This window comes from Drosophila suzukii, chromosome 3, assembly GCF_043229965.1.
Source record: "Drosophila suzukii chromosome 3, CBGP_Dsuzu_IsoJpt1.0, whole genome shotgun sequence".
NCBI classification, from domain to species: Eukaryota; Metazoa; Arthropoda; class Insecta; order Diptera; family Drosophilidae; genus Drosophila; species Drosophila suzukii.
The window spans coordinates 77,974,491-77,999,695 of record NC_092082.1 but is presented as its reverse complement, the minus strand read 5'-3'; the positions used below and the strand labels follow the sequence as shown (position 1 = coordinate 77,999,695).

Here is a 25,205-nt window from a genome sequence, read left to right as displayed (position 1 = left end):
TAACGCCAGAGTATTTGCCTTTCGTCAAACATAAACATTATTTTATGGGCTTGTGTTGTTCGTACTCGCGCGTGTTTAATTGCAGGTAGCTCAAACAATTAGTGGCTGTAAATGCAATAAATCTGAATTAACGTGCATCTGTGCATATATCGGTTTTTCAAGTCGAGTCAAATCGTGCGGAGTTTGGCCCGCGGAATTCCGAAAACCAAATCAACAGGTGTGGGAAGCCCCATAAAAACATAATCACAGATGAGCTCCCATTTGGCCAACCAGCTTTCCTCTCTTTTCGCCAGACAATGGATAGGGCTGACTTTCCACATCTGGGCTAACAAGATTGTGGTGGCTAAGGGCCCCATTGTACGGCTTTTTGGCCATTCCGATCGACCGTAGTGCTTTCCATCCAGCGGGCCACACAAGATGCCAAGATGCCAAGATGCCGCCAAATAGCGTCTCACCTGCTGGAAGCTGTTTCTTTTTATTAATAGCAATTAGTTGAATGGCGAAAAAACAAACAGCAACAAATAAATGGAAGCTGCAGCCTCTTGTTTGTTTTCATTTTTTTCTCTTCCTTTTTTTTTTGTATTTTTCAATTTGGTTTATCCGCGTTTTTCCTTGCTTTTCTTCTAGCGGTTGCTTTATGTGGCGCGAAATTTGTGGTTTCCATGTGGCTGGGATGCGAAATCGTTGTAAATGAACCGCCACTCGAGTGGCTGTGTGTGAGCGGAGATATATGCTTGTCAAGTCGAAAATTATTCGTACCGGCAAATGGGGCGACTTGAACTCGATTGAACCTCAGCCGAATCCGGCGACTCCCCCGGGAGATTGTCTAATCAAGGTGAGTTGATATTAAATACGAAAATTATGTCATGCAGTCCCGAGATTATGGCGCAGTGCAGATGGCACACTCACATTGAGATAAGGCCAATTACCCAACAGCACAAGTGAGTGGGCAAAGAAAAGCCGTAATAGTGAAGCTGCACAATTACTAATTGCATTTTAGATTGGGGCCTGTCAAAAGCCAAGGCAATTGTATAAAATTTGATTTTTAAATGAGGCAGCAAGCTCAATCAGTGGATGATGACGTCGGAGGAGGAGGGCTGATAAGAAAACCCCTTGGACTTATCGGATAAAAAAAACCCCTACACTAAGTCTTATCTGGCAAACATTTCGTGGTGAAAGTGACGCAGTCTTAGATACAAATGCGGCAATTGGTTTAGACAAAAAAGCCCCCATGTGCTGTTTACCCAAAATTTGTTGGCAATGTTTGGGCCGGACCATGTCATAACCTTAGCCTAGACCTCACACATCACCCAGTCACCCAATCCCCAAATCACCCACTTATCCACACATCTCCGCCCCCCAAAAAAACCACCCACCCAGTGGCAGGCGAGGTCGCCGAAGATATAAATTACCATAGTCAAGTGGCCCGGTCTATGGGCCACTGCCGAATTTTTGGCCCAGAAGTCGAGACCCACTGTGCCGACTGCTGACTGCTGCCTTTTTCATGGCTTCCGTCGCCACAGTCGTTGCCAAAATCAATGAAATTTTCAGCTTCCGCTGTCATTGCGCCCTTCCCGCCCTCCTTTAAGTTCCTAGCCAAGTGGGGATTGTAAAATTGGGCCGGGGAGGCAATAATTGTTATTATACCATCCGTTTTGTCTGGTATTTATTTTGCATATGTGTTTGCATACGGGTATTGGCCAAATTTGGTCTAGATTCCAAAGGCAGACAGGGCATTTCCATTACATTACTCTCTTTGCTGCAATGAATGGGATTAAGCTACATAAAAGGCTTTAAAGAAAGCTTAAAGTACCTAAAGGTTTTACAATGAAGAATTGTAATTAATGATAACAAATTATGACTATTTTAGGTATTAAATACACTTTATTACACATTTCAAAATAATTTAAAAATTTTCAAACCCCTTATTAAGAAGAACATATATTTTATCCTAAGAAAAAGAAAATAATGGTAAAAAACTCGTTGAACTCAAGATAAAGTGGCTTTATAATAGTGTGGGTTAATATAATTATCCCTTTTTACAATAAAACTAGATTACAAATATGAAATCGCAGTTTTTATGAACTGTATTTCTTTTGTTTTTTGTTAAACAATGGTTCTTCTATTTATAACACTGTTTCTAGGGCAAAGATTTGATATATAAATATCTTCTCAAACATGAGATAGTCCCCTGCTGATTTTATTATCACTATATTTGCGAATTGTCAAGAACATATCACATCAGCTGACTGCGAGATTGTAGATCTTTAATATTTAACTAGAATAAAATGGTCAGAAAAATATTTGTTTGCCTTGAAGCTGTAGAGTATTACCGATGCACTTAGGCCTAGTTTCTAATTTCTTATTTAGTATTTTGTTTGCATTGCTTCCTGGGTGTAAACAAAAAAGAATTTCCGAATTGTTCGGAAGGTCAGTTGGGGCCAAAGGGTGGGCCTACAGGCTTTTGGCTTTTTGGCGAGTCAAATTAAAATTCAGCTTATGCGGTCTGAAGAGTGGAGAGCTGAGGGCGTTATGTAAGCCTTTGTTTTGTGGGTGGGAAATGTAATAATTCCGAAATGACCCTCAAAGCAGGTGGAAATAATTACGCAAGCGTTTTTACCAGCGGGCCGGCGGTAAATTCAATTTGGCCTGGGTGAAGGGAAATCTGCAACTGCAGCGAAAATCTCAGGTCATCAATTTCCCATTCGGCATGGCTGCAAGGATGCGAAAGGATCTGGGTCTGGGGCATTCCATTGCTGCAACTCAACTACACGAGACAAATTCCGTTTGGCAAAACATAAATCTGGCAGCCAACACACACAAGTTCCAAGCCAAAAAAGAAAACAAAAAACCCCCACCCAAAAAAGGAAAAACAAACAAACAAACAGCGAAATGAGAGAACAAACAAATAGTCAGGGATACGAGTGCGACTACAGATGCAGATGCAGATAGAGATACAGATACGTATACGGACTCAGATCCAGATACTCCTGGTGCAATCGCATGCAGACATGCTGAAAACATTGGAGGACATGTGTAATTTCTCACGTGCAACTGCGGGGTCTCCACCTACTATACAAGCCCCCCCTTTTTTTTGGGGATGCCCCTGCCCATGCACACCCACCTTTTTCACACAATGAAAGGCGGAAGGACGCCCAGCTGAAAACAAACAAAATGCCAAATGAAACAAACAATAAAAATGCTTGTATGTAGCAGCGAGCATAAAAGGAAAGTGCTTAAAAAATAATAGTAAATTACACAGACAAGCACCGGGTACCAGGGGCGAGTCAGGACATGCCACGCCTCCTTTTTCCCACACTGCCATGCATGACAAGCTTGCGTTATTTTTGGGGCAAGCTGATTTAATCCCAGGCTGCAGAAGGTGCAAGGACGAGGCACCTCAGGACCAGACGGGGGGCGGGGGCGTTGAAGGGTTAACGGTTTACTCACCTGTCCTGGCCCCAAAACGCCACAATTTGGAACGCCCCACCCACCTGCAACTGGCTGGGAAAAACTCATGGGCGGGGGCGATGGAAATTAGAAGGGGTCCACGGATTGCCCTAACGTTTTCACGGCTGCTCGCCTTTCGCGGCGCATTTAAATTCAAAGGGAATTCCACTTTGGCCGGGCTTAAATGCAATTTCCCCCCGACACACTCAAATGGTTTTACTCGCCATTTGCGATATGAGAATTCATGGCACACAAGTTTTCCGTTTCTGATTATGCTAAATGAGATGATTTGGCCAAAAGTGAGAGATAGAGGTAAATGCAATTTGGTTCAAGTTGCCCATGACACATGAGTTTCGCATTCTGTTTTTAGCCCAGCTAGCTCTGTTATTATAAAATACTGCAGAGTGTGCGCTTGATTTTTTCCAGCTCCCCAGCTTCCCGGCTTACCTGCCAAGGGGTGCAAATGGAATTTTATATGATACCAAAACTTTAGGATTTCCCCAAAATAAATGATTTATTTTCTTCTATTTTTCTTTCCAATTTCCCGGCGCTTTGGGTAGAGTCCAGAGTCGGAGACTCATCCTCGGCTGGGATACAAATGTTTTCATTAAATTCGGTTGGTTTGGTGGTTTCCTTTGTGACCCGCTTTGTTCTCGGTCGCCATTGTGGTGTCCATTGGTACTGCCTTTCCCACGGAGGGCGCTCTATCCACCAGCCATCAGCCACCATCCACTCTTGTTGCCAAGCTGGAACACTAAACAATACAGCAAAATTACTTAATTTCATGTTGGTCTAATCAAGTTGCCATTGCCGAGTAGGTAAGCGACGAGTGTGTGGCTGGCACGGAACGTCCTCCGCACAAAGGTGGCCAGCGGGAGCAGGATGAGGAGGAGCAGCAGCCCCATCAGATGGGCATAGTGTCCTGGGGAATGGAGGTAGTGCTATGAATGGTGGGTGGCTGCCGGGCCTTCCTCAAATAATTCGCCGCTGCTGTGCACCTTTAACATGACTACACTTTAAACAATTTGTATAATTCTATGTTCAATCTAAGAACAAAAAAAAAAGTTCTTGCTCGAATTTGGAGATACTGGTGATTTTATTTTTTATTTTAGAAAAACATTTCTTTGCTTTATTTTTGAAATTATTTTTTAGGACTAGACAATTTTTCTAATTTATAGACAAAATCGCCAAAAAACCAACCTGTTCCAAGCTCAGGGCAAATCCTTTTTTTAGTGTATGAGGGCGCTGGAACGTGACTTAAGACTTATAGTTTCTTTAGCAGTATTTCTCAGAATATTCAGTAGATATCGTTTCCCCTCTAAGATTTATGACTCGAGCAACACCAATATCCAGATATCCTTTTAAAACAATCACTTTTTTATCATGTGAGGTAAAGTATTATGTTTCCTAGATTTAATCTTTCTTCTATAGATTTTTTTCCAGAATGGTTGACTGCTTTTATAGAGCACTTCCCCACTTCTTTCAGTGTACTTTGTCCGCTCGTGTGTGAGCCACAACGGAACGTTTAGTGGCCCCACTTATGCGGCGGAGCAAAAGGGAGGTAAGCGCAGATGCAGACGTGGAATGGAAAGCCAAAAACAACATGAAATAGGTGGACAGCTAAACGCTGAGAAATGGGGCCAAACGCTAGAAGGCATTCAAGATTTTAGGTGGGTCTTTTGGCCAGGCTCATGTTAATTTCAAACTGTGTCAATGTCGGCTTCCGTTTCCTGTGTGCACACAGACATAGGCACACATACACAGGCACAGGACGTAGCCCTTGGCCACTTGAGATGCAAACAGGTAAAAAGGCCACAAATTTAAACATTTGCCTACTCCAACACGCACCGTCGCTCCCACACCGACACACCCTCACACATACACATAAAAAAGAGAAAGCCTGGCCGGAACGAAACATTGGTAAAACGGTCATCTGCAATAAGCATCAGCTGGTGGAACAGCGTGAAAGTGGAACAGGACAGGCTGCAGGACACCCGCTGGGTGAAAAGCAGCAGGATATGGGCCAAAATGGCAAAATGGCGAACGGGGAGGGCCTGCTCCTGAGGCGCCTGATAAATTGGCAGCGACATTTCAGCCGAAACTTGACAATTAACAGCTGAAATACATGAGCTATATATGTGTCTGCTTTGTGTAATTAAAAGCCTGGAAATTGCTTGGCTAAATGATTTTTTTCCAAGCCGGTTGGTGGTCCACAAGTCCGCAAGTCCACGGTCCACTCTTGGCCAAGATTGAATGCGCCACCAGGAATTATGCCGTCAAATGTGCCTGTTATTGCTGCTGGTGCTGCTGCTGCTTCTACTGCACCAGCTGTGTCCACTGCCTTCTTTTGGGCCAAATTAACTTTGGCCAAGTTGAGCTCACAGCCAGCCTATGTGTCTGTGTTGCCTTAAAGTCAGCCTAAGTGTGTGTGTGTGCTTGCTTTGGTTTATTGTGTGTGTGTCAAGGCTATGCTAAAAATTTGTCCAGAACATTTGCCCATTTTGATTTGTTATGTTGCGGTGCACTGCGAGAATTGCCTTTACTTGGATGGCTGCCATAAAATTCTAGGTTTTATTGAGTCTGATTTAAGTGCTCTTAAAAATACGATTTTCCACAGATAAATGTAGTAATTGGTTACCTACTTTTAGACGCCTTAAGCTTTGATTTGAAATCTCTTAAGATTTATATGGCTTGTGGGAATATATAATACTTTTACGGGCATTTAAAATCTTTATAGTTTTAGTTATTTTGGCTTAGTAAATATTTCTAACAGTTCTAAAAATATAGTTGCCTACCTTTAGGCATCGTAAGTAATGATTTCAAAATCTCTTAAAATTTGTATAGACTGATGTACATTGATAACTTCATAGAATTCGTTATTTTAATTTTGTTAAGTGAGTTAGGTTTATTCTTTTGAGTACTGCGAAAGTCCAAACATTCCATTCTTGTTTCTTACTAAAAAGTTTAGGCTTTAAACTTTTGTAGTTTGAAGAATGAGCTATAAACATTTGATGTGAGCTTAGTAAAACGTCAGTATTTTTGACCATAACATAGTAAGCCAGCAGCACATCCCTCAGTGTGTCATTTTTTGGGCGCCCGAGGAGTCGTAACCTCCGGGCCGCCGACATTGTATGCCCTCATCCGATAAGAAGCGCCATTTAATTACCCAAATATAAAGTGCAGTCTACTAGAGAGCGCCCAGCATGGAGTTTTCTGCGAGTGTCAAATCCCAAAACAAACCCACGAGCAAATATGCCGCATGCTGATGGTGATGGTGATGCCAACGATGCCGATTCTCTGCTCGTAACGTTGCACGTGGTGGCCAAAAAGCACACTATGCACCACTACATCTACACACTCGTGTGCAGCAGGGTCGTCGGCAGTGGCGTCGGCAGAAGCGGCGATAAGATAAAACCCCTGCGATGACATAGAGCACCCAGAACACCCAGAGCGCCCAAGTTCTGTCGACGCCGGCAGCGACGTCGGCGCAGTCGGAGGGCGCATATAAAAGGCACTGGCTCGATGGCAACGAGCATCACAAGACGGCCAACCGCGTTATAGAGCAGACGGTTCAGGAACCCGAAAACTTACTATCGAAAATAATTCAAAAAAACTACAACCAGTTCAGAACCAACGGTAAAGTTAACGTGTACCTGTGTGTTTGTGTTAAGAGTTTCCGTTACCAGCATAATAATACCGCAAAATTTTCGAAAAGCTTACATTTCCAAAAAATAACCGACAAAAGAACAAACCCCAAGTAACGAGCTCAAGTGGGTGGCTCAAAGAGCTGCTACGGCTCAACAGGAACCAGAGCCCCAGTTTTTCTTGAGTGGGCAGATAGTTTGTGAAAGAAAGGTGGGGTAGGGAGGTGTTTCTGAGGGGAACTTTCACAAAACACAACCAGACTCTCGACAATTTAACAACTGGAAGAATATTCTTACTTCCCCACCTTGGGCTGGCCATAATGAATTCATTGAAAGCCTGGTATGGCCAAAAGTTTTGCCCAGCCCAAGGATCCTCGTCCTGTCAGTCTGTTTGGTTTCTGTTGGGTCCTGCTGTTTGGCCAGGCATGCGTCGGTGGCCTTAGGCCGCGCATTGTTTGCTCCTTGGTGCCTCGGCTCCTCGGCGGCTGAAAATTAAATGTAAATTAATGCAAATTACACAAAATTACTGCGAGCCGCGGACAATGCAACAAAGGCAGATGGTGGCCACTGGATAGTGGATAGTGGATAGTGGACAGTGGGCAAATTCCCCGAGCGACTGCATCAGCAGATAAAGAGCAAACGACGACGCCACTTGCATTGTCTATTATTTTAAATTGGCTGCGCAAATTTACGGCAGCGCAAAAGTAATTAGCGACCGTTGAAAACTGTGCCATCCATCGTACAACTCGAATTGAGAATGAAGATGGGCCATGGATTGGGTGTGGGTCATCTGGGGATCAGCAATCCGAGTTCTCTGCTAATGGCAGGCCAAATAAATAAACCCAATTTGCATGCTGATGAAATCAAAACAATTGCAATTACCATTTTGTGTGCAACCAAATCGACTTGCAAAATCAATCAATCGCATGTAGCATACTTTTCAGCACTGTTTCACAACTGTCAGCTCTGTCAACTATCCATGAAAACCATGAATATTCCTGTCCCCGCATTTTATTCTCTAATAATTTATGACTATACCACTCCACCTGCCCTTTCCCCTGGGGGACTCGAGGATTTTGCATAATAAACACATTGCAGGCCAAACAAAAAAAAAACGAAGAGTAAAACCAGTTTATGCAAATCAAATTGTGTTGATAAACGGGCCAGTGGGGCGTTCTCTAATTTGATTGCCCAATAAATTGCGGAATCGAATCAGCCTCATTTCGCACTAAAAGTCCAATTAAAACATTGATGTCTTCATATTGAAATTTATAACTTCGCAGATGGCGATTTATTGCCACTCCGGCTATATATAAAGTGCTGAAATTCCGCCATATTTTCATTATTAGAAACTCGTTGGCCCCAAAATCGAGAGCCAAGCTCAAACAGAACCCAATTAACGAGCCTTCGGTGATGTTGGTTAATGTGGTCGCCTCGTGCCACAAAAGCCGACGCAGTTTTGTGGCAAGCAGCGCGTGGCTTTTATGCATTGGCGCATGAGTATTGGTAATTAATGGGAGGGTGGTGGCATAAATGCCCCTGCCACAGGGACAAACAAACCGCGGTGGCACACGGCGTATGCGTGATGTGCTCGTGCGAGGAAAGTCGAACGCAGCGGAAAACTGAGTAACAAATGGCATCGATGAATTCAATTTGCGCGCATATTTAATAATTAATTTCGAGGATAAATAATCCGCCCATCAGGCTATTAAAAGGCTTTGCATTTCCACGGCCATTTGCAGTTGCGACCCGTAAGTGCCAGTAAAATGAGATTCCGCTGCATTGGCTTAAATTACATCTGCCAGCAGATCCGCCGATTTCACAGGGGGCTTTGTTCCTATTTTAACTTGGCTTAAAACGGCCAGAGTATTGGTAGTCATAACAGTTAAACCATCCTCCTATCCTATCTTTTAATGAATATTTTGAAATCGCATTAAAATAGGAGTGGGAAGTTCTATAAACTTTAAATATAATGGGCTCATCACATATAAAAAATCAAACATGATAATTCCAATTCGAAAATAGAATTTCACTTCGTTGTGAAATGAAGTATTTTTTAAGAAAGGATTTTGTTCGTTATTTTCAAAAATGCTTTAAAGAAGTTAAAATTTCACAAATGGATTCATTTATTTTTGTCCGTATAAGGCATAATTTTCCGCAAGCCCCTGGATACGTGCCTCTTCTTCAGGTGTAAAAATCCTTTTTCTCCGTGAGGGTCCTCACGCAATTGCCATTGCAATTGGACATAAAAATGAATAAGGGCGGCAAATTGAATTTCACACTTTTTGTGTACCCTTAACCAGTCGAAGTGTGGATTATTTTTTCAACGTACATTTTTTATTTCGACCCACTCGCGACCATTTTCGATTTCACCTGATGTTAATTGACGCGCACGTAGGAAATTAATGAACTGTGACAGTCTGATTTTTCCGTAAATGTGTGTGCATTAAATGCTAAATGAAGTTGACATCGGCTGCCACATTGTTTGCGACCGTCACAAAATCCCAATTATTAATATATTAATTAAGCAAGCGATTTTCGCTATCCAAATAATTGTCAGAATTAATTTGTATGACAGCAAAATTTGTAAATTTAATTAACATTACCATAGTGGCTTAAATGTAAGGCAGCTTTTGATAAGATAAATTGTTCGAAGGGGAAATGGGTGGGCAGCTTAGTTGGTTTGGGCTAATGAAAAAATGTTTATCATAATTAATTCCGGATCGGATTAATTTGTACGTTATATTAACTTTGACCTTTTTAATTGCAACATTTTGTATGTTAATTAACTTTGTTTATATTGTTGAAATATTTTATTGGTTTCTCTTAATTTCCTATTGAACTGTTTGTTTTATTTAACCCAGCGAAGCACCCACCTCCATTTTAGGTTCCCAACGGCAATAAAAACAATATTGATAATGTCCCTCAATTTCAAGCGAAATTCTTGGCATCGAGGCAACCTTGGCTGCTAACAAAAGCCATCCTTTCCGCCGTAATAATATAATAATATTAGCTTTAGTAAGAGTCAAATTTACCTGCACTTGACCGAAAGCCTTTCGCTTTACGCCGTTTTGGATCTCGGAAGCCCTATTTCAATTTGCCGCTCAGGAGCATATCCAATTGGCGAGTCGGAGATATTCCATTTAATTTCATTTCCGAGGCAAACTGCATTTTTGCCAAAAGGAAGTGCTCCGCTTTTAGCCATCAGCCATCAGCCATCAGCCGTTGGCCATCGGCGCTTTCTTGGCCATCCCGGCATCCTTGCATCCTCGTTGCCGTTGTCATGTTCATTGCATTCCACTTTCCACTTGACATCCTCGCTGCAATTTCCCTCTGTTGTGGAATTATGCTTTGGCTACCTTAGCCGCTCCGAGCTGCGCTGAACAAATGCCAGTTTTTTAGGAGTGAGGGCTGCCAGTAGTGAACTAACGCAAATATTTACTATGTTTATGCGATGACCATTTCCAACAGTTCACTTAATTTGCTAACTGATGGTTATGCAAACAATAGTTTTACCATTCAATCAGGTCAATCAGGTTAAGGGTGCTACAGAAATCGCAATTGTTTTAAAATCTTTTTTGAAGGTGACTGAAAGTATGCAACAAAATATTTTTAGTAAAAGCGTCAGGCGAATTCATAAAGTGAATCGAGGTTATCATACCTTATGCTTCATGAAATAATACATAGCATACTTTTAAACAGCCATTTCAATACTCTTGAGATTTATAAAACATCAGCCATTCCTTATAAAGGTGTCTAAAAGTATGCAACAATATATTTTGTAACAAAATATCTGATAGATTCATTAAATTAAATGATTTTTTCGTTTCGCGTTAAGTTTTAGTAAACTTTTTTTTGATGATTTCAAAAACCATATACTTTAAGCTTTTTAATTAATATTTTTCCATAATGAAATAACTTCAAATCTCTTGAGATTCATAAAATACGCCCCATAAACGCAGTAAACACGACGTCCTCGTTTAGAGGCAGTTAATGCAAACACGAAGGCTTTCAGACTTCCAGGCTTTTTAGCGCTGGCAATGGCCTGGTCGGGTCCTTTGATGTTTGTTGCCTGTTTAGTGCGTCTGCTGCCAAGATACATTCCACAATGCATGCATATATAGTTCTGTCTAATTTAGCACATGGCCCTGCCTTGCAACTGGCTGCTGATTGAAGGTTAAATGAGCCATGAGCCCCGCAAACACACATATACTACTGCCATTCTGGGGGGCGGGGCTGGGGGCCAAAAGCATTTGTGTCGCTTTTAGCCCGCCCCTCGACCCGCCTCCTTTCCCCCAGGATGCATTTGCATTGCGCACAGCAGCTCTTTCGCTCTTTTCGCATCCTTAGACAGTCCTGTTTTATATCCTTTGCCTGAATTAGCTGGCATAAACTAAGCCAGTCAACTAGAGCAAACCCAATCCGTTTTCCAGCTGCCTCCGGTTCTGTTCTGCTGGTTTTGGGTTTTAGTTCGTTTCCTTGAACGTTATTTTTACGAGGCGACTTTCCCTAATTGAGAGAGAACTTTAAACTTAAGCGTAGCCCCGTTTTTTGAATACACTTCATTTGCCATTTTTATGCCATTCACGAAACTCGTGTAATTGTATTTTTTCGTTGTCATTTCAGATTCCCATTTCCGGCTGCAACTGTGGAGAGCCAATAAAAGCGCAATAAAGAAAACAACGAGCGGATAAAAAACAAGAAAAAACACACAACAATGTCGATCTCCGATTTCCGCAAAAAGAAGCTGCTTTTCCTGTTCAACGTGTTCTTCGGTGAGTATTTATCAGAATGATGAATGGCCAAGGATTGCTCAACTACAGACCGCACGAACTGTCCGATTTCAAGGGAGTTGCCAGGGTTATGGCTGGAAAACTTTGATTAGATTGCAATTGGCCCAGATTGCCTGAAAGTTCTTTAATAGGATTATGAAACACAACGCGCAGATGGCCAGGGATTTGGCGATATGGGGCTTCCCATAATAAAATCGTAAAGCGAATGACAGATATTAGCATGCAGTTCCGCTGCCGATTTAATCTTCTTCATCTGGGAAGTGCACACATCGCGTATACGTAATGTGGTGCTCATGCATCGCGCATACGTATGTAAGTGCTCGAAATCCACTTAAATGCGTCGAGTGTATTCCGTTCCAATTCACAGAAGTGTTTGCCTGTCAGCAAAGTCAAACAAAACTTGCCAATTTAAAATTGAGTTAAACGCAATGCAAATGTCGAAAGGAACAACTTTCGGCGAAAGCGCTTGCAAGTAGGCAACGGCATGCAATGCCACGCTGTGTGTTGATAAAGGTTAAGTGCTTTTCAATTATGACTAATTCACCGGTGCGGATGTGGTCGGCTCATCCCTATAATCCCAGCTATATCTACCTTTTTGAGACCAACTTGGCTCGGTGCCCGCCTTTCGACGGCAGCTGGTCAGGAAATAACAAAAGAGTATGGCCGAAAAAAATGGTCATAAAACGCAAGCGCCAAACACTTGACACTGGCACTCAAGTGGCCGTTTGCACACCGTTGCAAATGATAATGGAACGCCCGCTTGGGCAAAAGCCAAATGTCGGGCTTGCAGAGAATGGCACTCAGAAAAATAAACTCTAAAATAAAAAATTATATTTACGTTGGTTTCAGGGTTCCGTTTTTACGATTATACTCGTTATTATTATTCTTACCATAAACTAGGAAATGTTTTAGGTTTATGTGGCCAGCATTATAGTTTATATAATTTAACGGTTTTAGTTAAAATACAAGAAATATAAAATCTTTTTAAATTTCTGTAAATATATTTTTGTACACGAAAAATCAGGCACCGAAAATAAACATTATTAGAGATTTCTATTTTTAAAGGACTCATAGAGATTCATCTATACTTAGCCTTCTTTAATGTTTTTCCTATTCAATATTATTAATGATTTTCAAGAGTTTTCATATTTCTTACTAAACCCACCCAAATGGTTGTATAAAAAACATGTAAGAGTGTACTTTCTCGATATCAGATATCATGTGAAGTCCATATGTAGACTTTTTAGGTCTTGGGTTCTTTTTTTCCGAGTGTGGTGTGGATTCCCATGTGGTGGCGTCACCCCGGTAGTTAGGGGCTCTGCAATTTCGTTGATGTTCGCACTACCGCCGACCGGAACTGTGTCGCACAGCCTGCCAAAGAATCGCTACATTGTTCATCGCTCTATTCGCTGATTCTTTTTGGCCTTTTTTTTAAACTCTTTTTCGGCAACGCTGTTTCTGGTTTTTGGCCCCGACTGACCAATGCAAACAATGTGAACAACGACGGGACCCGGACCCGCAACACGCGATTCACGCTGACTGCCCCCGAAATAACAACAATTGCGCATAATGCGTGCCGCAACAGATGTGAACCAAAGCGGCGAAATCGACGTTAAGGACTTCGAGCTGGCCATCGAGGTAAGTGGAGCGGAAATACTGCTGGCGGAAAAAGCAAGCACAAATTTGAATATATATTTTTGAAGAGTGCTGGCGTATATAACTCGTCCATGCATCAACAAAAAATAGTTGTTCGTTTTTTTTTGGTACCCATTTTGCATGCAGTTTTTGCGAATATGAACTGATAACTCAATTGGCGAGTGCCGTGCTGACTGTTATTGTTTCTGCCAATTGCAGCGCGTTTGCCAACTGCGCGGCTGGCAGAAGGACACGCCGAAGAACAAGGAGACGTACGACCTCATGATGGAAATCTGGACTGGCCTGCGCTCGAAGGCCGACAAGGACAACGATGGACAGGTGAGTTTGGAATCCTTCCACCCCTATTCACCTTCCCCGCTGAGTTGCAAAGGCAACTACATGTCAAGTGATTCCGTTTTTTGTCTGGCTCCATTGTCAGTGCCAAAAGTGCTGAAATCCATGGACTGCACTCGATGCCATTGTGGCAGCAGCTGACAAGTGTGCAGGACACCCCACACACCAGGATACCCATACAATGTCCTTCGCACCGACAAAGCTTCACACACAAAAAACGGAAGAGAAATTTTCGTTCATAAATTTCCCTTTTTATTGGTGCGGAATGCCGAGGGGTGGTAAACAAATTCCCTGCCAGCGGGCGGAAATTGAATTGTGAGTTATTTGAGCAGTGCAATCCGGATTCCGGCCGGGGACTTCGTACCGCCCCAACTTTCTTCTTTCCGTAATGAGAAGACCAACTTTTTGTCCTAGAATGCAGTCCTGCAGGCTTTCCCTTTGTAATAATGTCCTCGCCAGTGCAGTGGCAAATTAAATTATAATCCGGCATAGCAGAACACAGTTCAATATCAACAAACGGCGACCGAAACCCGCAACAATGCGATACAAAGCGAACAGAAATTGAAATGTCAGACCGACAAAACCTCGGCTTAATTCTATTGCCACGTTCCAAGGGTTATGGGTTACGGGCTAGGAGGGGTTTAGGGTTATACGGGTTTTACGGGTACTTTGTGCTCAAATAAACTCGATGAGGTGGATGGCGGATAGAGGAACTTCGGCTGCCACAAAAGCCGCAAAAGTTCTGGCCAACGGCCAAAGGAACTTGATGGGGAGTTTGCTGCCAAAATATGCCAAATCCTCGGCTATTGTTGGTCCGCCTTTGTGGCAGTCAGCTATGTAGCTTAAGATTTATTGTTCACTTGCCACGGCACTCCAAATTAGCCTGAAAAGGAGCTGCAGTTGGCCAGTCTACGCATTTTTTTCCTGGGGGCCTTACAGGGTCAAGGATCTGGGGCAAATCGTTTCGATTCAGTCTGCGGCCATAAACATAAAAATATGCATTCAGTTCGACTGTTCGGCTGTTTAGAGCCCCTTTTCGGGGGTGGCAGCTGCCAATTGGCATTACAAGTGGTCCTGGTCAGCAGCAACCCTCGCACTTATTTATGGCCGCATTAAAACATGCCAAAACGTAACGGCTGGCCACAATTAATGGTATGGGGTACTGGTACTGGTACTGCTATAGGGTAACTGGTCCTGGGTTTTGGTAACGCCATCCAAGGCGGTCAGCCAAGTTGGTCAAGGCGATGTTGCGGTAATTGCCTGCCTTGTTTGCTATTGGCATCGAGGAAATGTTAATATCGCATCACTAGATGGCATAAATTACACCCCCAGAGCAACCATAACGACGGGGCAGGAGGTGTTTTATGGCATATCTCCGCCCGAGGCGATACCGGACTAATGGGCTTTTCAGCACGGGGCGGGATGCATAAATCTGGGGCGGTGACTCAACTAATCCGCAATCTCGACGCGCTCATCCCATTATGATCCAATGGCTATGTCTCTTCCAGGTCAGCGTCGACGAGTGGTGCAACATGTGGGACGCCTATGCCAAGGATCCCAGTAGCGTGATGGACTGGCAGAATGCCTACATGAACTTCATGTTTGATCTGGAGGACGCCTCCCATGACGGTGGCATCGATGTGACCGAGTTCACGCTGGTCTGCTCCAGCTACGGCCTGGAGAAGACCGAGTGCGAGGAGGCCTTCGGCAAGATGGCCCAGGGCCAGAGCGAGGTCACCCGGGAGCAGTTCGCCGCCTTGTGGAAGGAGTACTTCGCCGCCGAGGACGTCAATGCGCCGGGCAACTACATCTTCGGAAAGACCAGCTTCTAAGACCCAGCCAATGAGCCCAATGATATACTGGACTTGCAACAACTACTGGACAAATGCAACACGTGAAATTATTATTAAAATAAATATAATATCTCTATTATTCGATTATTGACAGGGGAGGTCGATGGCGATCTCGAACCTCCCGATTTTGATGCTCCGTCGTTGTTAGTAGAGTGTTGTTTTCTCTCCAAGAATCTCAAGTTTTGCCCAATTCAAATGTTCTAATTTAGTAGCGTAACCTGTCTGTAACCTATTTATACTTTATATACCAAGGCTTCGAGTAATGTGCAAGCTGGTGTATCTCTACACAGAAACATATTCGCAGAAGTGTACCTTTACGAACTACGACTATATCTAGCAATGATATCAATTACGAGGTGGGATCCCGCACAGATCCGTATCAATGTGGTGCGTAAATTAAATCAATTAAACTGTCAAATTGTTATGTGTGTGTAGTCGTCGTTTATCGTCTCGCATCTATGGCGTATAAATTTAAATTTAAATGTAAATGTAAAGTGTTCCAAGAAATTACGATAATAAAATCAAAGTATCTACACGAATCTCGTCCCTCACTTGTTGCTGGCCTTGTAATTTCGATTTATAATGGCTTCTAATGGGTGCGGTGGTGTGGGTGGTGAAAACAACAGACAGTTTGGCGCATCAAGTGCGATATAATCAACGTGTGCCCGGCCATTTATGAAAATTAAGGATAAAGTGCTTCTGGTGCTACTGGAAATTTACTTTGCAGCGCTTAGGAGCTCTTAATTTATGCCCCCGCATGCAGGCAGCACTTAAATTGAGCTCTCTCCCGATAATTCAGTGAGTCAAAGTGAAAGAATTATGTTGATGGTCCAACCGTTGTCTAGTGGAATGCACGGAAAGGAACATTCTTTGACATGGTACCCTGTATGGAATAGCCGGGTGGGAAAAATATCCGATATAAAAATATACATATGGATTGGATTGTGAGGTGGTGATAAATATTAAAGCCTTGGCTTAAATACACGGCAGAACGAGTATTTTTTCCTCTGCCCCGAGAAGGCTAAAAAAATGTAATATTTTTGAATCTAGGCGCCTTGCGTTCTTCCTCTTCCATGGTAATGAGTTATTACAGATCTGGTAGCACCTATGCTTCTTTCTCTTTAACCCCATTCTGCGTAGCAGCATTATTTTACTTTACATCAGTGGCGACACCTAGTGATGAAGTTACACGCGTAATTTATACATCTTACAAATATTCTACGGGATGTTCACACTAACCGACACTGTTCAAATGCCAGCTAACTTTACAATACAAGTAACTAATTTGCTCTTCTGAACTTTATTATGTAATTAAGAACAAAAATATATATCCTAAGATGTTTTTAATCAGCTTTGAATTACAAGTAAAATAAGCAGCCAAAGCCACATTTGGCCGCTGTTGCCAAAGAAGCTGTGTGAACATCCTGTAACAACTTTTTCCCCATGTAAACGTAAGTGTCAGTAAAGAAGCGAGATGGCCTCAGCGTAAGTGTCAGTGAAAAAGGGAGATGGAAGATGCGAACGTAAGTGTCAACAAAACGTAAGCCAACGTAAGTGTCAGTAAAAAAGCGAGATGCAAGATGAGAATGGAATGGATGGAGAATGCAAAAAAAATGCAATAAAGGGTAGTGTGGCCAGCGTGGCTAAAAAAGGCCGTGGGGTGGCGCGCTGCGCAACACTGTTCACAGTCAGCTGCTTGCCAAAAAAAACTGTTCCACAAGTGGCAACTCTTTTAGTTTGTAAACAAAAACAGCTGTTTCAACTCCACGCGATTTTAATAAACATTAATTCAACATTTTTAAAAACATGAGTAATATAGTGCAATATATAGTTGTTCGCAGTGACCTGCGTAGCGCCCTTAGTTGGCCTATAGGCGCGGTTATTGCCCAGTGCTGCCACGCCACCGCCGCCGTCTTGCACTTAAATTCAGAGGACGCAGACACCGTGGCCTATTTGAAGGATCTGGATAATATGCATAAAGTGGTGCTAGAGGTAAAAATAACTTCATTTCAACCTATCCCTTAAGCTATATCAAATATACATGATCTACTCTACATATTTCCAGGCCAGAGATGAGGCTGCTCTGGTCAAGCTCAGCGAAAAGTTGAAGGAGAGCGAGATAAAGCACAAGATGTGGATCGAACAACCCGAGAATATTCCAACCTGCATCGCCCTAAAACCATATGTCAAGGACACAGTTCACAAATACGTTAAGCAGTTCAAGCTTTTGAACTAGTAATCAAGTTAAAAAATCCAATGGGACCCACCCCACACCAAGTTGACTAAACCCCAGGGCAAGTTTCTTCGACTAATGGTATAACGATTTTCAATTTTTCAACAAACACAATTTAAATAAATACAAGCTTAAAAAATATAACTTCCCTTAAAGTGACCTTAAACGTCTACTTCAACCCAGCGTTTTTCCTTGAGGATCTCCGTCAGCCGCCGAGAGATAAGAGGACATCTCTTGATTTTTAACCGTCGCAGCTTTCCCAACGTTTGGGTCAATTCCGCTATGATCTCATTGGATAGATGGGGCGAGTCACTGAGATCCAGAAACTCCAAGGCATTAAGTTTACGCAGCTCCCTCAGTTCATCCGCCTTAAAGTTCTGATTGCGTAAAATCAGCGTTCGTAGTTCCTTTAGCTTGGAGATGATCTTTAGGCCAAAAGCATCCACGAAACCAGGACCGGCCTCCCGGAACTCTAGATGGCGCAGCGAGTCCACCTCCACGAGGGCCATCAGCATCGAGTTGTCCACCTGGTAGGGTTGCGGCTCCAAGTCCACAGCACGAAGGATCAAGGTGCGCAGATGCAGTAGACCGCTCAAATGCCTCTCGTCCATATATGGACATACCGACATCTCGAGGACCTCCAGCATTGGACAGCTCTTAACCAGCTCCCGATAGACATGCTCGTCTGCAGCCACCGCAGCCACCTCATCCTCGTTCATCCAGTTGCGGTTAAAAGTGCGCATGTGAATTTCACTGCAGCGCAATTCGCGGAGGAGCGGTAGAGCACTCAGATTAGAGAGACGCGTGGGCTCCAGATTCTCGCAGCCTGAAAGCTTCAGAACCTGCAAAGAACGTGGCAGACTTCCCAAAGTGTCGCCCAGAAGGCCCGGGTTTTCTTCAAGATCCAGAGTTCGCAGGTTAGTAAGCGACCCCAAGCAGACCAGATGCCTATCTGTAATTTGACAACGGCGCAGCGAGAGGTTGACTATCTTTTCCAACCCACTTGTGTTTTGAAATAAATAAGCCATGTGGTCCGGGTTCAGCGGAATTCGGTGGAGGAAAATTTCTGACAGATTAGGACAGCTAACACCCAGTAGTTGGACAAATTGCTTCAAGAGCGACCAGCGCGGGTGAAGCGGTCCACCTTCCAAACGGCGAATGTGTTTTCCCGAAAGTCGCATCATTCGCCTTATATTCCAGTCCGTCAATTGACAGACATCCTTCATTTTAAGGACATGATTGAGACGTTGGGATTCCAGTTCGTATATCGTCTGGAATCTTCGGCAACTGGCGGCAAAGTGGAGGCGGCTGTCCAGGGGCAGGTAGTCCAGCACCTTGCACCAAATGTCGTCGACGATGGGTAAATCGTAAGCACTCTGCCTGCCCGTTTCCTCCTCCTCCTCCTCTGGTTGTTCCCAGGACCTACTGGCACGCAGAAGAAAACTCTTGCCATTTAAGGTGTGCTTAGTACAATACAAAGCCTTGGCCGCTTCGGTGGGCTCTTTAAACAGCACCGATCCCTCCCGCTTATCCACATCCCATCGGATCTCCTCTATTGTTCCAAAACGCGATAAATATTTTTCGAGAGGCTCAATTGAGAAAGGAAAAAGCGAATAGATTTTCAACCGTCGCACAATAGTGCGATCCTCGGTGTAGGCCACACCATCCTGAACGTAAAAATTCCGTATACGTGGTTTAGGTATTCGCAACATAGCTCTAGTTTTGGTCAAATTTTATGAAATTCGTATCTTTATGAAGGCAATTAAGCTATACTACTTCAGTGGTATACTTTTTTAATGTCTAGTTTGTAATAGATGCGTTAAAAATATTAAGCCAAATTTTGTATTCAACTTTAAAAAATATAGTGCTTATTTATCTAATGGTCTTGCCCGTTTGATTATGTGAGCTAGACTGAATAAATTTCATACCTACGACAGAGGTTGTTTTCTTCGACTGCTTTGATGTGTAGAAGATCAGGGATCCCAATCGTAACTTTCTGAAAAATTGTTTCCACCATAAAAAGCACAAGTTATTTTTTCGACATTTATTTTTTAAGTTCTGTTTTTAAATAGTGTTTTCTTGTAAAAAATAGCTGGGTTCCTTGGTTGCTTAAGGTATTTGAAACAGCTGTAGAAGAAGCTGCAGTAGATACAATTTATATAATAGTAGGTAAAGTAGAACTACAATTAAAGGTTGCGGTGTTGGAACTAGAGGCAACCTGGAGCAATTTGGCACAGATGCGGACTCAGATTATACAGTGTTCATATGATAGGATGTTTCTATGCGATGGATGTACATAGTAGCTATAGCTCTGTCCGATGTCTACATTTAACAATAACAAGTTACTAAAATTAAAACCAAAGCGCTTAGATTCGTTTGGATATTGCGGGGCCACGCCTTCTCTGCCGCCTTTGAGGGGCGTTGGCGATTAGATTTTTGAGCGCGGATGCTGTAGAGCATTGAGCTCGTCCTTGAGCCAGGCCTGAAATTTTTCCTGCGAGGGGCGAGACAGAAGTTTGGCCGGAAAGGGCCGTTAGATGAGAGAGTTCAAATGAGCGGGGGATGGAGTGCCAGGACCCGTCACCAAGCTGAGCCAGTGTGTGTGTGTTAGCCAAGGGATAATTGTGTGCGTGAGCGAGAAAGCGGGTTAGGGACAGAGATAGAGTATGCTAATAGCATCTACTTTGCAGAACCGTTAGAAGCAGCAGCCACTTGGCATTTGTTAGCGCTAATTGCAAATGTCAACAGAGCGAAACAGAACCAGGATTCGCAGCGGAAATCGGAAATGCTTAACTAGTCGGCTGCGTCTGTATGCGTGAGCCAGAGCCTGTGCCTGTGTGGGTGTGAGTGTCCTTGTGGATGGTGCTGTGTGGGTGAGTGGGAGGTAGGAAGGAGGTTGGTTCTTAGGTTCTGTACGCCATTTGCCATTCGACTGGGCTGGCTGGCTGGCTGACTGCTTCCTTTTCACTCATTGTTATGCAAATTATCCTGATATTCATCATATTCGTTTTCATTATCCTCCGCCTGCTCGTCCTCCTCCTCCTCCTCCTGCTCGTAATCGCTGGCATTGCTTTCCGGCTGCGTTACATCGGGCAAATAATCCTTGTGCACGGGCGTCGAGATGATTGGCTCCTGTGTTAGGTGTTCGTTTGTGTGTGTTTTGTGTGTTTCCGGGTGTGCAAGTGCGTTTCCCAGTGTGTTAGTGTTAGTGTGTGTATATGTGCGAAAGCAAAAGTTAGTTAACCAACTTGGACAACAACAAGATACTACCAAGTAGATGGAGGCCACGAGTGGCGCATGCAAAGTTACAACGATCAACTTTCCGACAGCCAATAGGGGATGCACGGAAAAAAATTAGGTCCTACATAAACTTGGTTCTTTCAAGGTCATTTCGGATATGAGTTTATATCATTTTAAGATAATAATATTTAATTTTCTTATAAAACGATATCAAGAATGTCGTAAAATTCGGAGGTAATAAAAATGTTTGATGATTAATAAAATTCAACGAGATTTAGATAGGTTTTCAAAGGACCGAGGACAACGATGATATCCCCAAAAGCATTTTTTTATAAGTCTGAATCTTTTCAAATAGAACCATAACTTTTTTCTGTGTGTGCTAGGGGGTGAGTGATTGGGATAGTGGGTGGCTTTTAGTCGATAACGAATAACGCATGCTAACCTTTGGCGGCCGCCATCCGCAGCCGGGCAGCGGCAGCCCGTCGGCGCCTAGGGGGCAGGGGGCGTCCAGTCCGGGCACGCCCTGCTCACCCTTGTCGCCGCGATCTCCTTTGCGTCCCCTCTTGCCAGGGGGACCGGCATCCCCTCTGGAGCCCTGCTCCCCGCGGGGACCCTCCTGCCCGGGAATGCCATCCGTGCCCTTTTGTTTCGATTATCCGTAGGTGTGTTGGAGTGTTTAAGGGGTGAGCGTGGTGGTGGGTGGTGTCGGGGGGTCAGAGTTCAGAGGTGGTTGAAGGATTTTCAAGAGATGTGCATATAGGTAGTGAAGGACGCCAAGAAAGAGAGATACGCATGCCAACAGAGGTAGAAACAATAAAATGGAGAAAGAGAAAACACGAATTATTTAAAATTAGCAACCACAGTGAAGTAGAAGAACATTTTCTAGGGAAATGCCCCGAGAAACAGATGATTTTTTGGTTGGTTTATAATGCTTACCGGCAGACCCGGATCTCCCCGCTCCCCCTTGTGTCCCGTCTCGCCTTGGGCGCCCTGCGAACATGGAAAACAGAAAACAGATCGGTTATTACCATATTGTTTTCACATCACTGGCTGTTTCAGGGAAAATACCTTCATGCCATCCAAGCCCGGAGGACCCTGCAGCAAATGGAAGAGAAACAAGAATGGGAAAAGCGTGTGGTTAGCAGAGCGTCGGAAAATGGAAAACCTGCCTTGCCATTAAAGTATTAGATGTCCCGGGGACCGTGTTTGTTTTTAGTAAAAAACCATCACTTTATTGGAAATGCATAATTAATTCGAAAATTATGTTAGTTTCATTTAGCCATTTTACATTTCGGTCATTCTAGCGAATGCTGTTTTTCTTGTTTGCACATGCTACGGCAAATAATTACCAGAATTCACATTCGTTTTTTATATTCATTCGAATCATACATTTGAAATGCAGCAGCACGGATAAAAATATTGTATTTCGTGTTTGTGATGGCATAATGCACTCGCACATCGACATTTTTGGTATATGCATGTATATAGACATAAATACACGTAAATATATATATATATATTTGTATATGTTTTTTGTTTCGTTTGCAAACTCTTCTTGTTTATTGGGTAATTAACAAATTTACACTTACAATTATTGTTAGCGGCTTATTAGGGGTTTAACCTTTTTTACGTCTCTTCAAATACAGTTATTATTTATTAGGTTAATGTTAGGTCTCAATCGCGAAAAACACAATTCATTATTCTAGCCTATGGATCGAGAAAGTTGAGTTCGTTAGTTGTTAGTAAGTGAAGGAATCTAGTGTAAGTATCTATAAGTATATAGAGCGAGATGCAAGTAAACACGTTGAGAGGTGAAAAGAGCTAGGAAAAATTAATAATTAATTACGATTAAGTTTCGTTCTTTGCCGTTACCGCTTATGTACACATTGGGGTTTGTTTGACATTTAGTGGATTAAATGAAAATTGACATGCAAATTGCCTGTGTATTCTGTTTTCCATTTGGGGGATTATTACAACAACGAGACACATCTAATTGAAAACAAATTGACATATTCTTTCTGATTTTCGATGCCGTTTGGCGTTTGCCGTTCGAGTAAACCTTAAAGCTGCAAACATTTCCATTCCCCATTTGCATATTCAATAATGCCCATTCAATTTTTATGGGTCCTGTTCTCTCGATGCGGAAATATGCCGGGCAAGGGCTGTCAAATGGCAGTATATACTTTTATTATCATATTTCCATGGCATTATTTCATTTGCATTGATTATGTTTGATTTTCAGGCCGTTTTATTCGTCCTTTGCCTAGTTTGAGCGTTGAAATTGAAAATGCAGCAGTTGCTCGTAAATGTTAATTTATGCTTTCATTTTTGTTGTATAAATAGAATTGTTTGCATTACTTTGTTTGAGATGTCCATGAAACCAATAGGATACATACTTGCGGTAAGATTATGTATTTATTGTTGATATTTCGCATTTCAGGAGGGGATGCTCCAGTTTATCAGCCTTCGTAAGCTGCGTTTGAAAGTGGAAAGCATTGATTTTCCGACTATAGAACTTTAGCCTAGCTATTGTTTGCCCTTCATTTTTTTATGATTTATTGAAGTATTTATTAACACTGAAAAATATGCACAATTGGGTTGGATAGCTCTTTGTTATGGATTATACGAGTACATTGCCTTGTATGTATAGATAGATCTCTTTAATATGAATTGTGTGTATAAGTAACTGAACGATATCGTTTACTTGTAGACATCGAGAGAGGAGTGTGGTTGAAAGTATCTTACAATTCTTTTGTGTTGTCACCTTTAATTAGCACAATTCCCTATTCCTTGCGTTTCACATTGAAGCTTTGGCAATAATGCTTTGTATTTGAGTGAACGAGTACTATTCGAATATTCAGACAAAAGCCCATGGACGGCACCTAAGACAATGCGGAATGCAGCAGGAGCAGGCTCGTGCGGTTCGATTGGTAAGAATAATTTGATTACTCAAGTAATTAAGTCACTTATGGCCAATTGCCGATGATTGCGACTTTGTTCTTTGGTCATAAGCCGGCAATTAGTAGCTTCGCACTCGGGGAAGCACTTGAGATCCATCGGAAAGTCGCAATCGAACAGCACGCTCTTTTCACGTACCACGGTGCGTATGATTTATGCATTTCCGAGCGGCTTTTCTACTTTTCTGCTCCTGCTGCAAATGCTTCGCACAGAGCGGCGGCGAATGAAATGCAATTAAAATATTTGCATTGCATATTTGTTAGTTGGTTTGTTGTGTTTGGATGTGGGTGTGTGTGTGGCTGCGTGGGTGCAAAGTGTGTTAGTTGATTCGATTGATTGATGTTTGTAAATACGCTTCTGTAGACACACGTTTGTTTGCGCTATTTGATTGTATACATAAATACTTATTTGACTCTTGGGGCATTTTAAATGATATGAATATTAATTCTTTTTCTCATGCGGGTGGAGTGGAGGGGTTTCGTTCGGTTCCTTGCCTTGTGCAATTAATTGATTTGCTTACTCGGCACTGACATGCTGCTATTTCGAATTTGATTTTCTGTACATGGGTGCGTGTTTGTACAAATTGATTACATATAGAGTACGCCTGTCATATACACATTTATATATATTTATATATATAGACGATAACTGAGCACATTTTGACAAGCGTTGCGCGGCTTCGTAACTTTGAACATTGATTTGCTTTGATTAAATTGGATTTCCCTTCTTCATATGTATGCATTTTCTTAAGGACTTTCTGTTCGATTGTGTGTGTGTGTGGGTGTGTTTTGTGAGTGTGGGTGAGTTTTAAATGGTTTTTTTTTTCAAGACGCATTTCATTTAGACTTTGACGCAATGTGTGCTGGTTATTATTTTTAATAGAGACTGCCTTTTAACTAGTATTAGTAGTCGCCCCACACCTGTTTCAAGTAGAAAAGAGAAGAGAGATGAGAACACACAATTTGGTTAGTCAAAACATTTTTAGTAACGAGATCCACAAAAACGAAAGGGAGTTACGACTTGATAAGCGGGATAATAACCCCGA

The 25,205-nt window shown here is 42.7% G+C and overlaps 4 protein-coding genes across 22 annotated transcripts in view; 2 read left to right on the top strand and 2 right to left on the bottom strand.

Moving 5' to 3' along the window:
* Positions 1–6,971: 6,971 nt before the first annotated feature.
* Scp2 (Sarcoplasmic calcium-binding protein 2) lies at positions 6,972–16,268 on the top strand. Its single transcript, XM_017082198.4, has 5 exons — positions 6,972–7,086; positions 11,721–11,869; positions 13,473–13,525; positions 13,742–13,861; positions 15,385–16,268. The coding sequence occupies exons 2-5, from the start codon at positions 11,812–11,814 to the stop codon at positions 15,706–15,708; spliced, it is 555 nt and encodes a 184-aa protein (XP_016937687.1). The 5' UTR covers positions 6,972–7,086; positions 11,721–11,811; the 3' UTR covers positions 15,709–16,268.
* Positions 16,269–17,469: 1,201 nt separating this feature from the next.
* LOC108015661 (putative peptidyl-tRNA hydrolase PTRHD1) lies at positions 17,470–18,121 on the top strand. The gene is made up of 2 exons (XM_017082156.4): positions 17,470–17,721; positions 17,795–18,121. The coding sequence occupies exons 1-2, from the start codon at positions 17,536–17,538 to the stop codon at positions 17,963–17,965; spliced, it is 357 nt and encodes a 118-aa protein (XP_016937645.3). The 5' UTR covers positions 17,470–17,535; the 3' UTR covers positions 17,966–18,121.
* Positions 18,039–19,874, bottom strand: LOC108015660 (uncharacterized). The gene has a single exon (XM_036817961.3). It carries the CDS (start codon positions 19,672–19,674, stop codon positions 18,124–18,126), a length of 1,551 nt encoding a protein of 516 aa, XP_036673856.2. The 5' UTR covers positions 19,675–19,874; the 3' UTR covers positions 18,039–18,123.
* Positions 19,875–19,991: 117 nt separating this feature from the next.
* The window catches only part of LOC108006994 (collagen alpha chain CG42342), a 76,175-nt gene continuing 70,961 nt past the window's right edge, over positions 19,992–25,205 (bottom strand). For 7 of the 19 annotated variants that reach the window (XM_065867064.2, XM_065867079.2, XM_036817832.3 and 4 more), the window contains 4 exons: positions 22,271–22,297; positions 22,139–22,192; positions 21,645–21,842; positions 19,992–21,094 (listed from right to left, as the gene is read on the bottom strand). In XM_065867064.2, the coding sequence (XP_065723136.2) occupies positions 20,927–21,094; positions 21,645–21,842; positions 22,139–22,192; positions 22,271–22,297 (447 nt within the window). In that variant the 3' untranslated portion in view covers positions 19,992–20,926. Of the gene's footprint in view, positions 21,095–21,644; positions 21,843–22,138; positions 22,193–22,270; positions 22,298–22,407; positions 25,081–25,205 lie in introns of those variants that run through there. The other 12 variants (XM_065867065.2, XM_065867067.2, XM_065867068.2 and 9 more) reach the window with 6 other exon arrangements.

Excerpts from the sequence above, each read along its gene's own strand:
- Scp2 (XM_017082198.4), top strand. The coding sequence starts at position 11,812 with ATGTCGATCTCCGATTTCCGCAAAAAGAAGCTGCTTTTCCTGTTCAAC. Across the intron at positions 11,870-13,472 it reads CCTGTTCAACGTGTTCTTCG|ATGTGAACCAAAGCGGCGAA; the intron begins GTGAGTATTTAT and ends GTGCCGCAACAG. Across the intron at positions 13,862-15,384 it reads ACAAGGACAACGATGGACAG|GTCAGCGTCGACGAGTGGTG; the intron begins GTGAGTTTGGAA and ends TGTCTCTTCCAG.
- LOC108015661 (XM_017082156.4), top strand. The coding sequence starts at position 17,536 with ATGAGTAATATAGTGCAATATATAGTTGTTCGCAGTGACCTGCGTAGC. Across the intron at positions 17,722-17,794 it reads TGCATAAAGTGGTGCTAGAG|GCCAGAGATGAGGCTGCTCT; the intron begins GTAAAAATAACT and ends ACATATTTCCAG.
- LOC108015660 (XM_036817961.3), bottom strand. The coding sequence starts at position 19,674 with ATGTTGCGAATACCTAAACCACGTATACGGAATTTTTACGTTCAGGAT.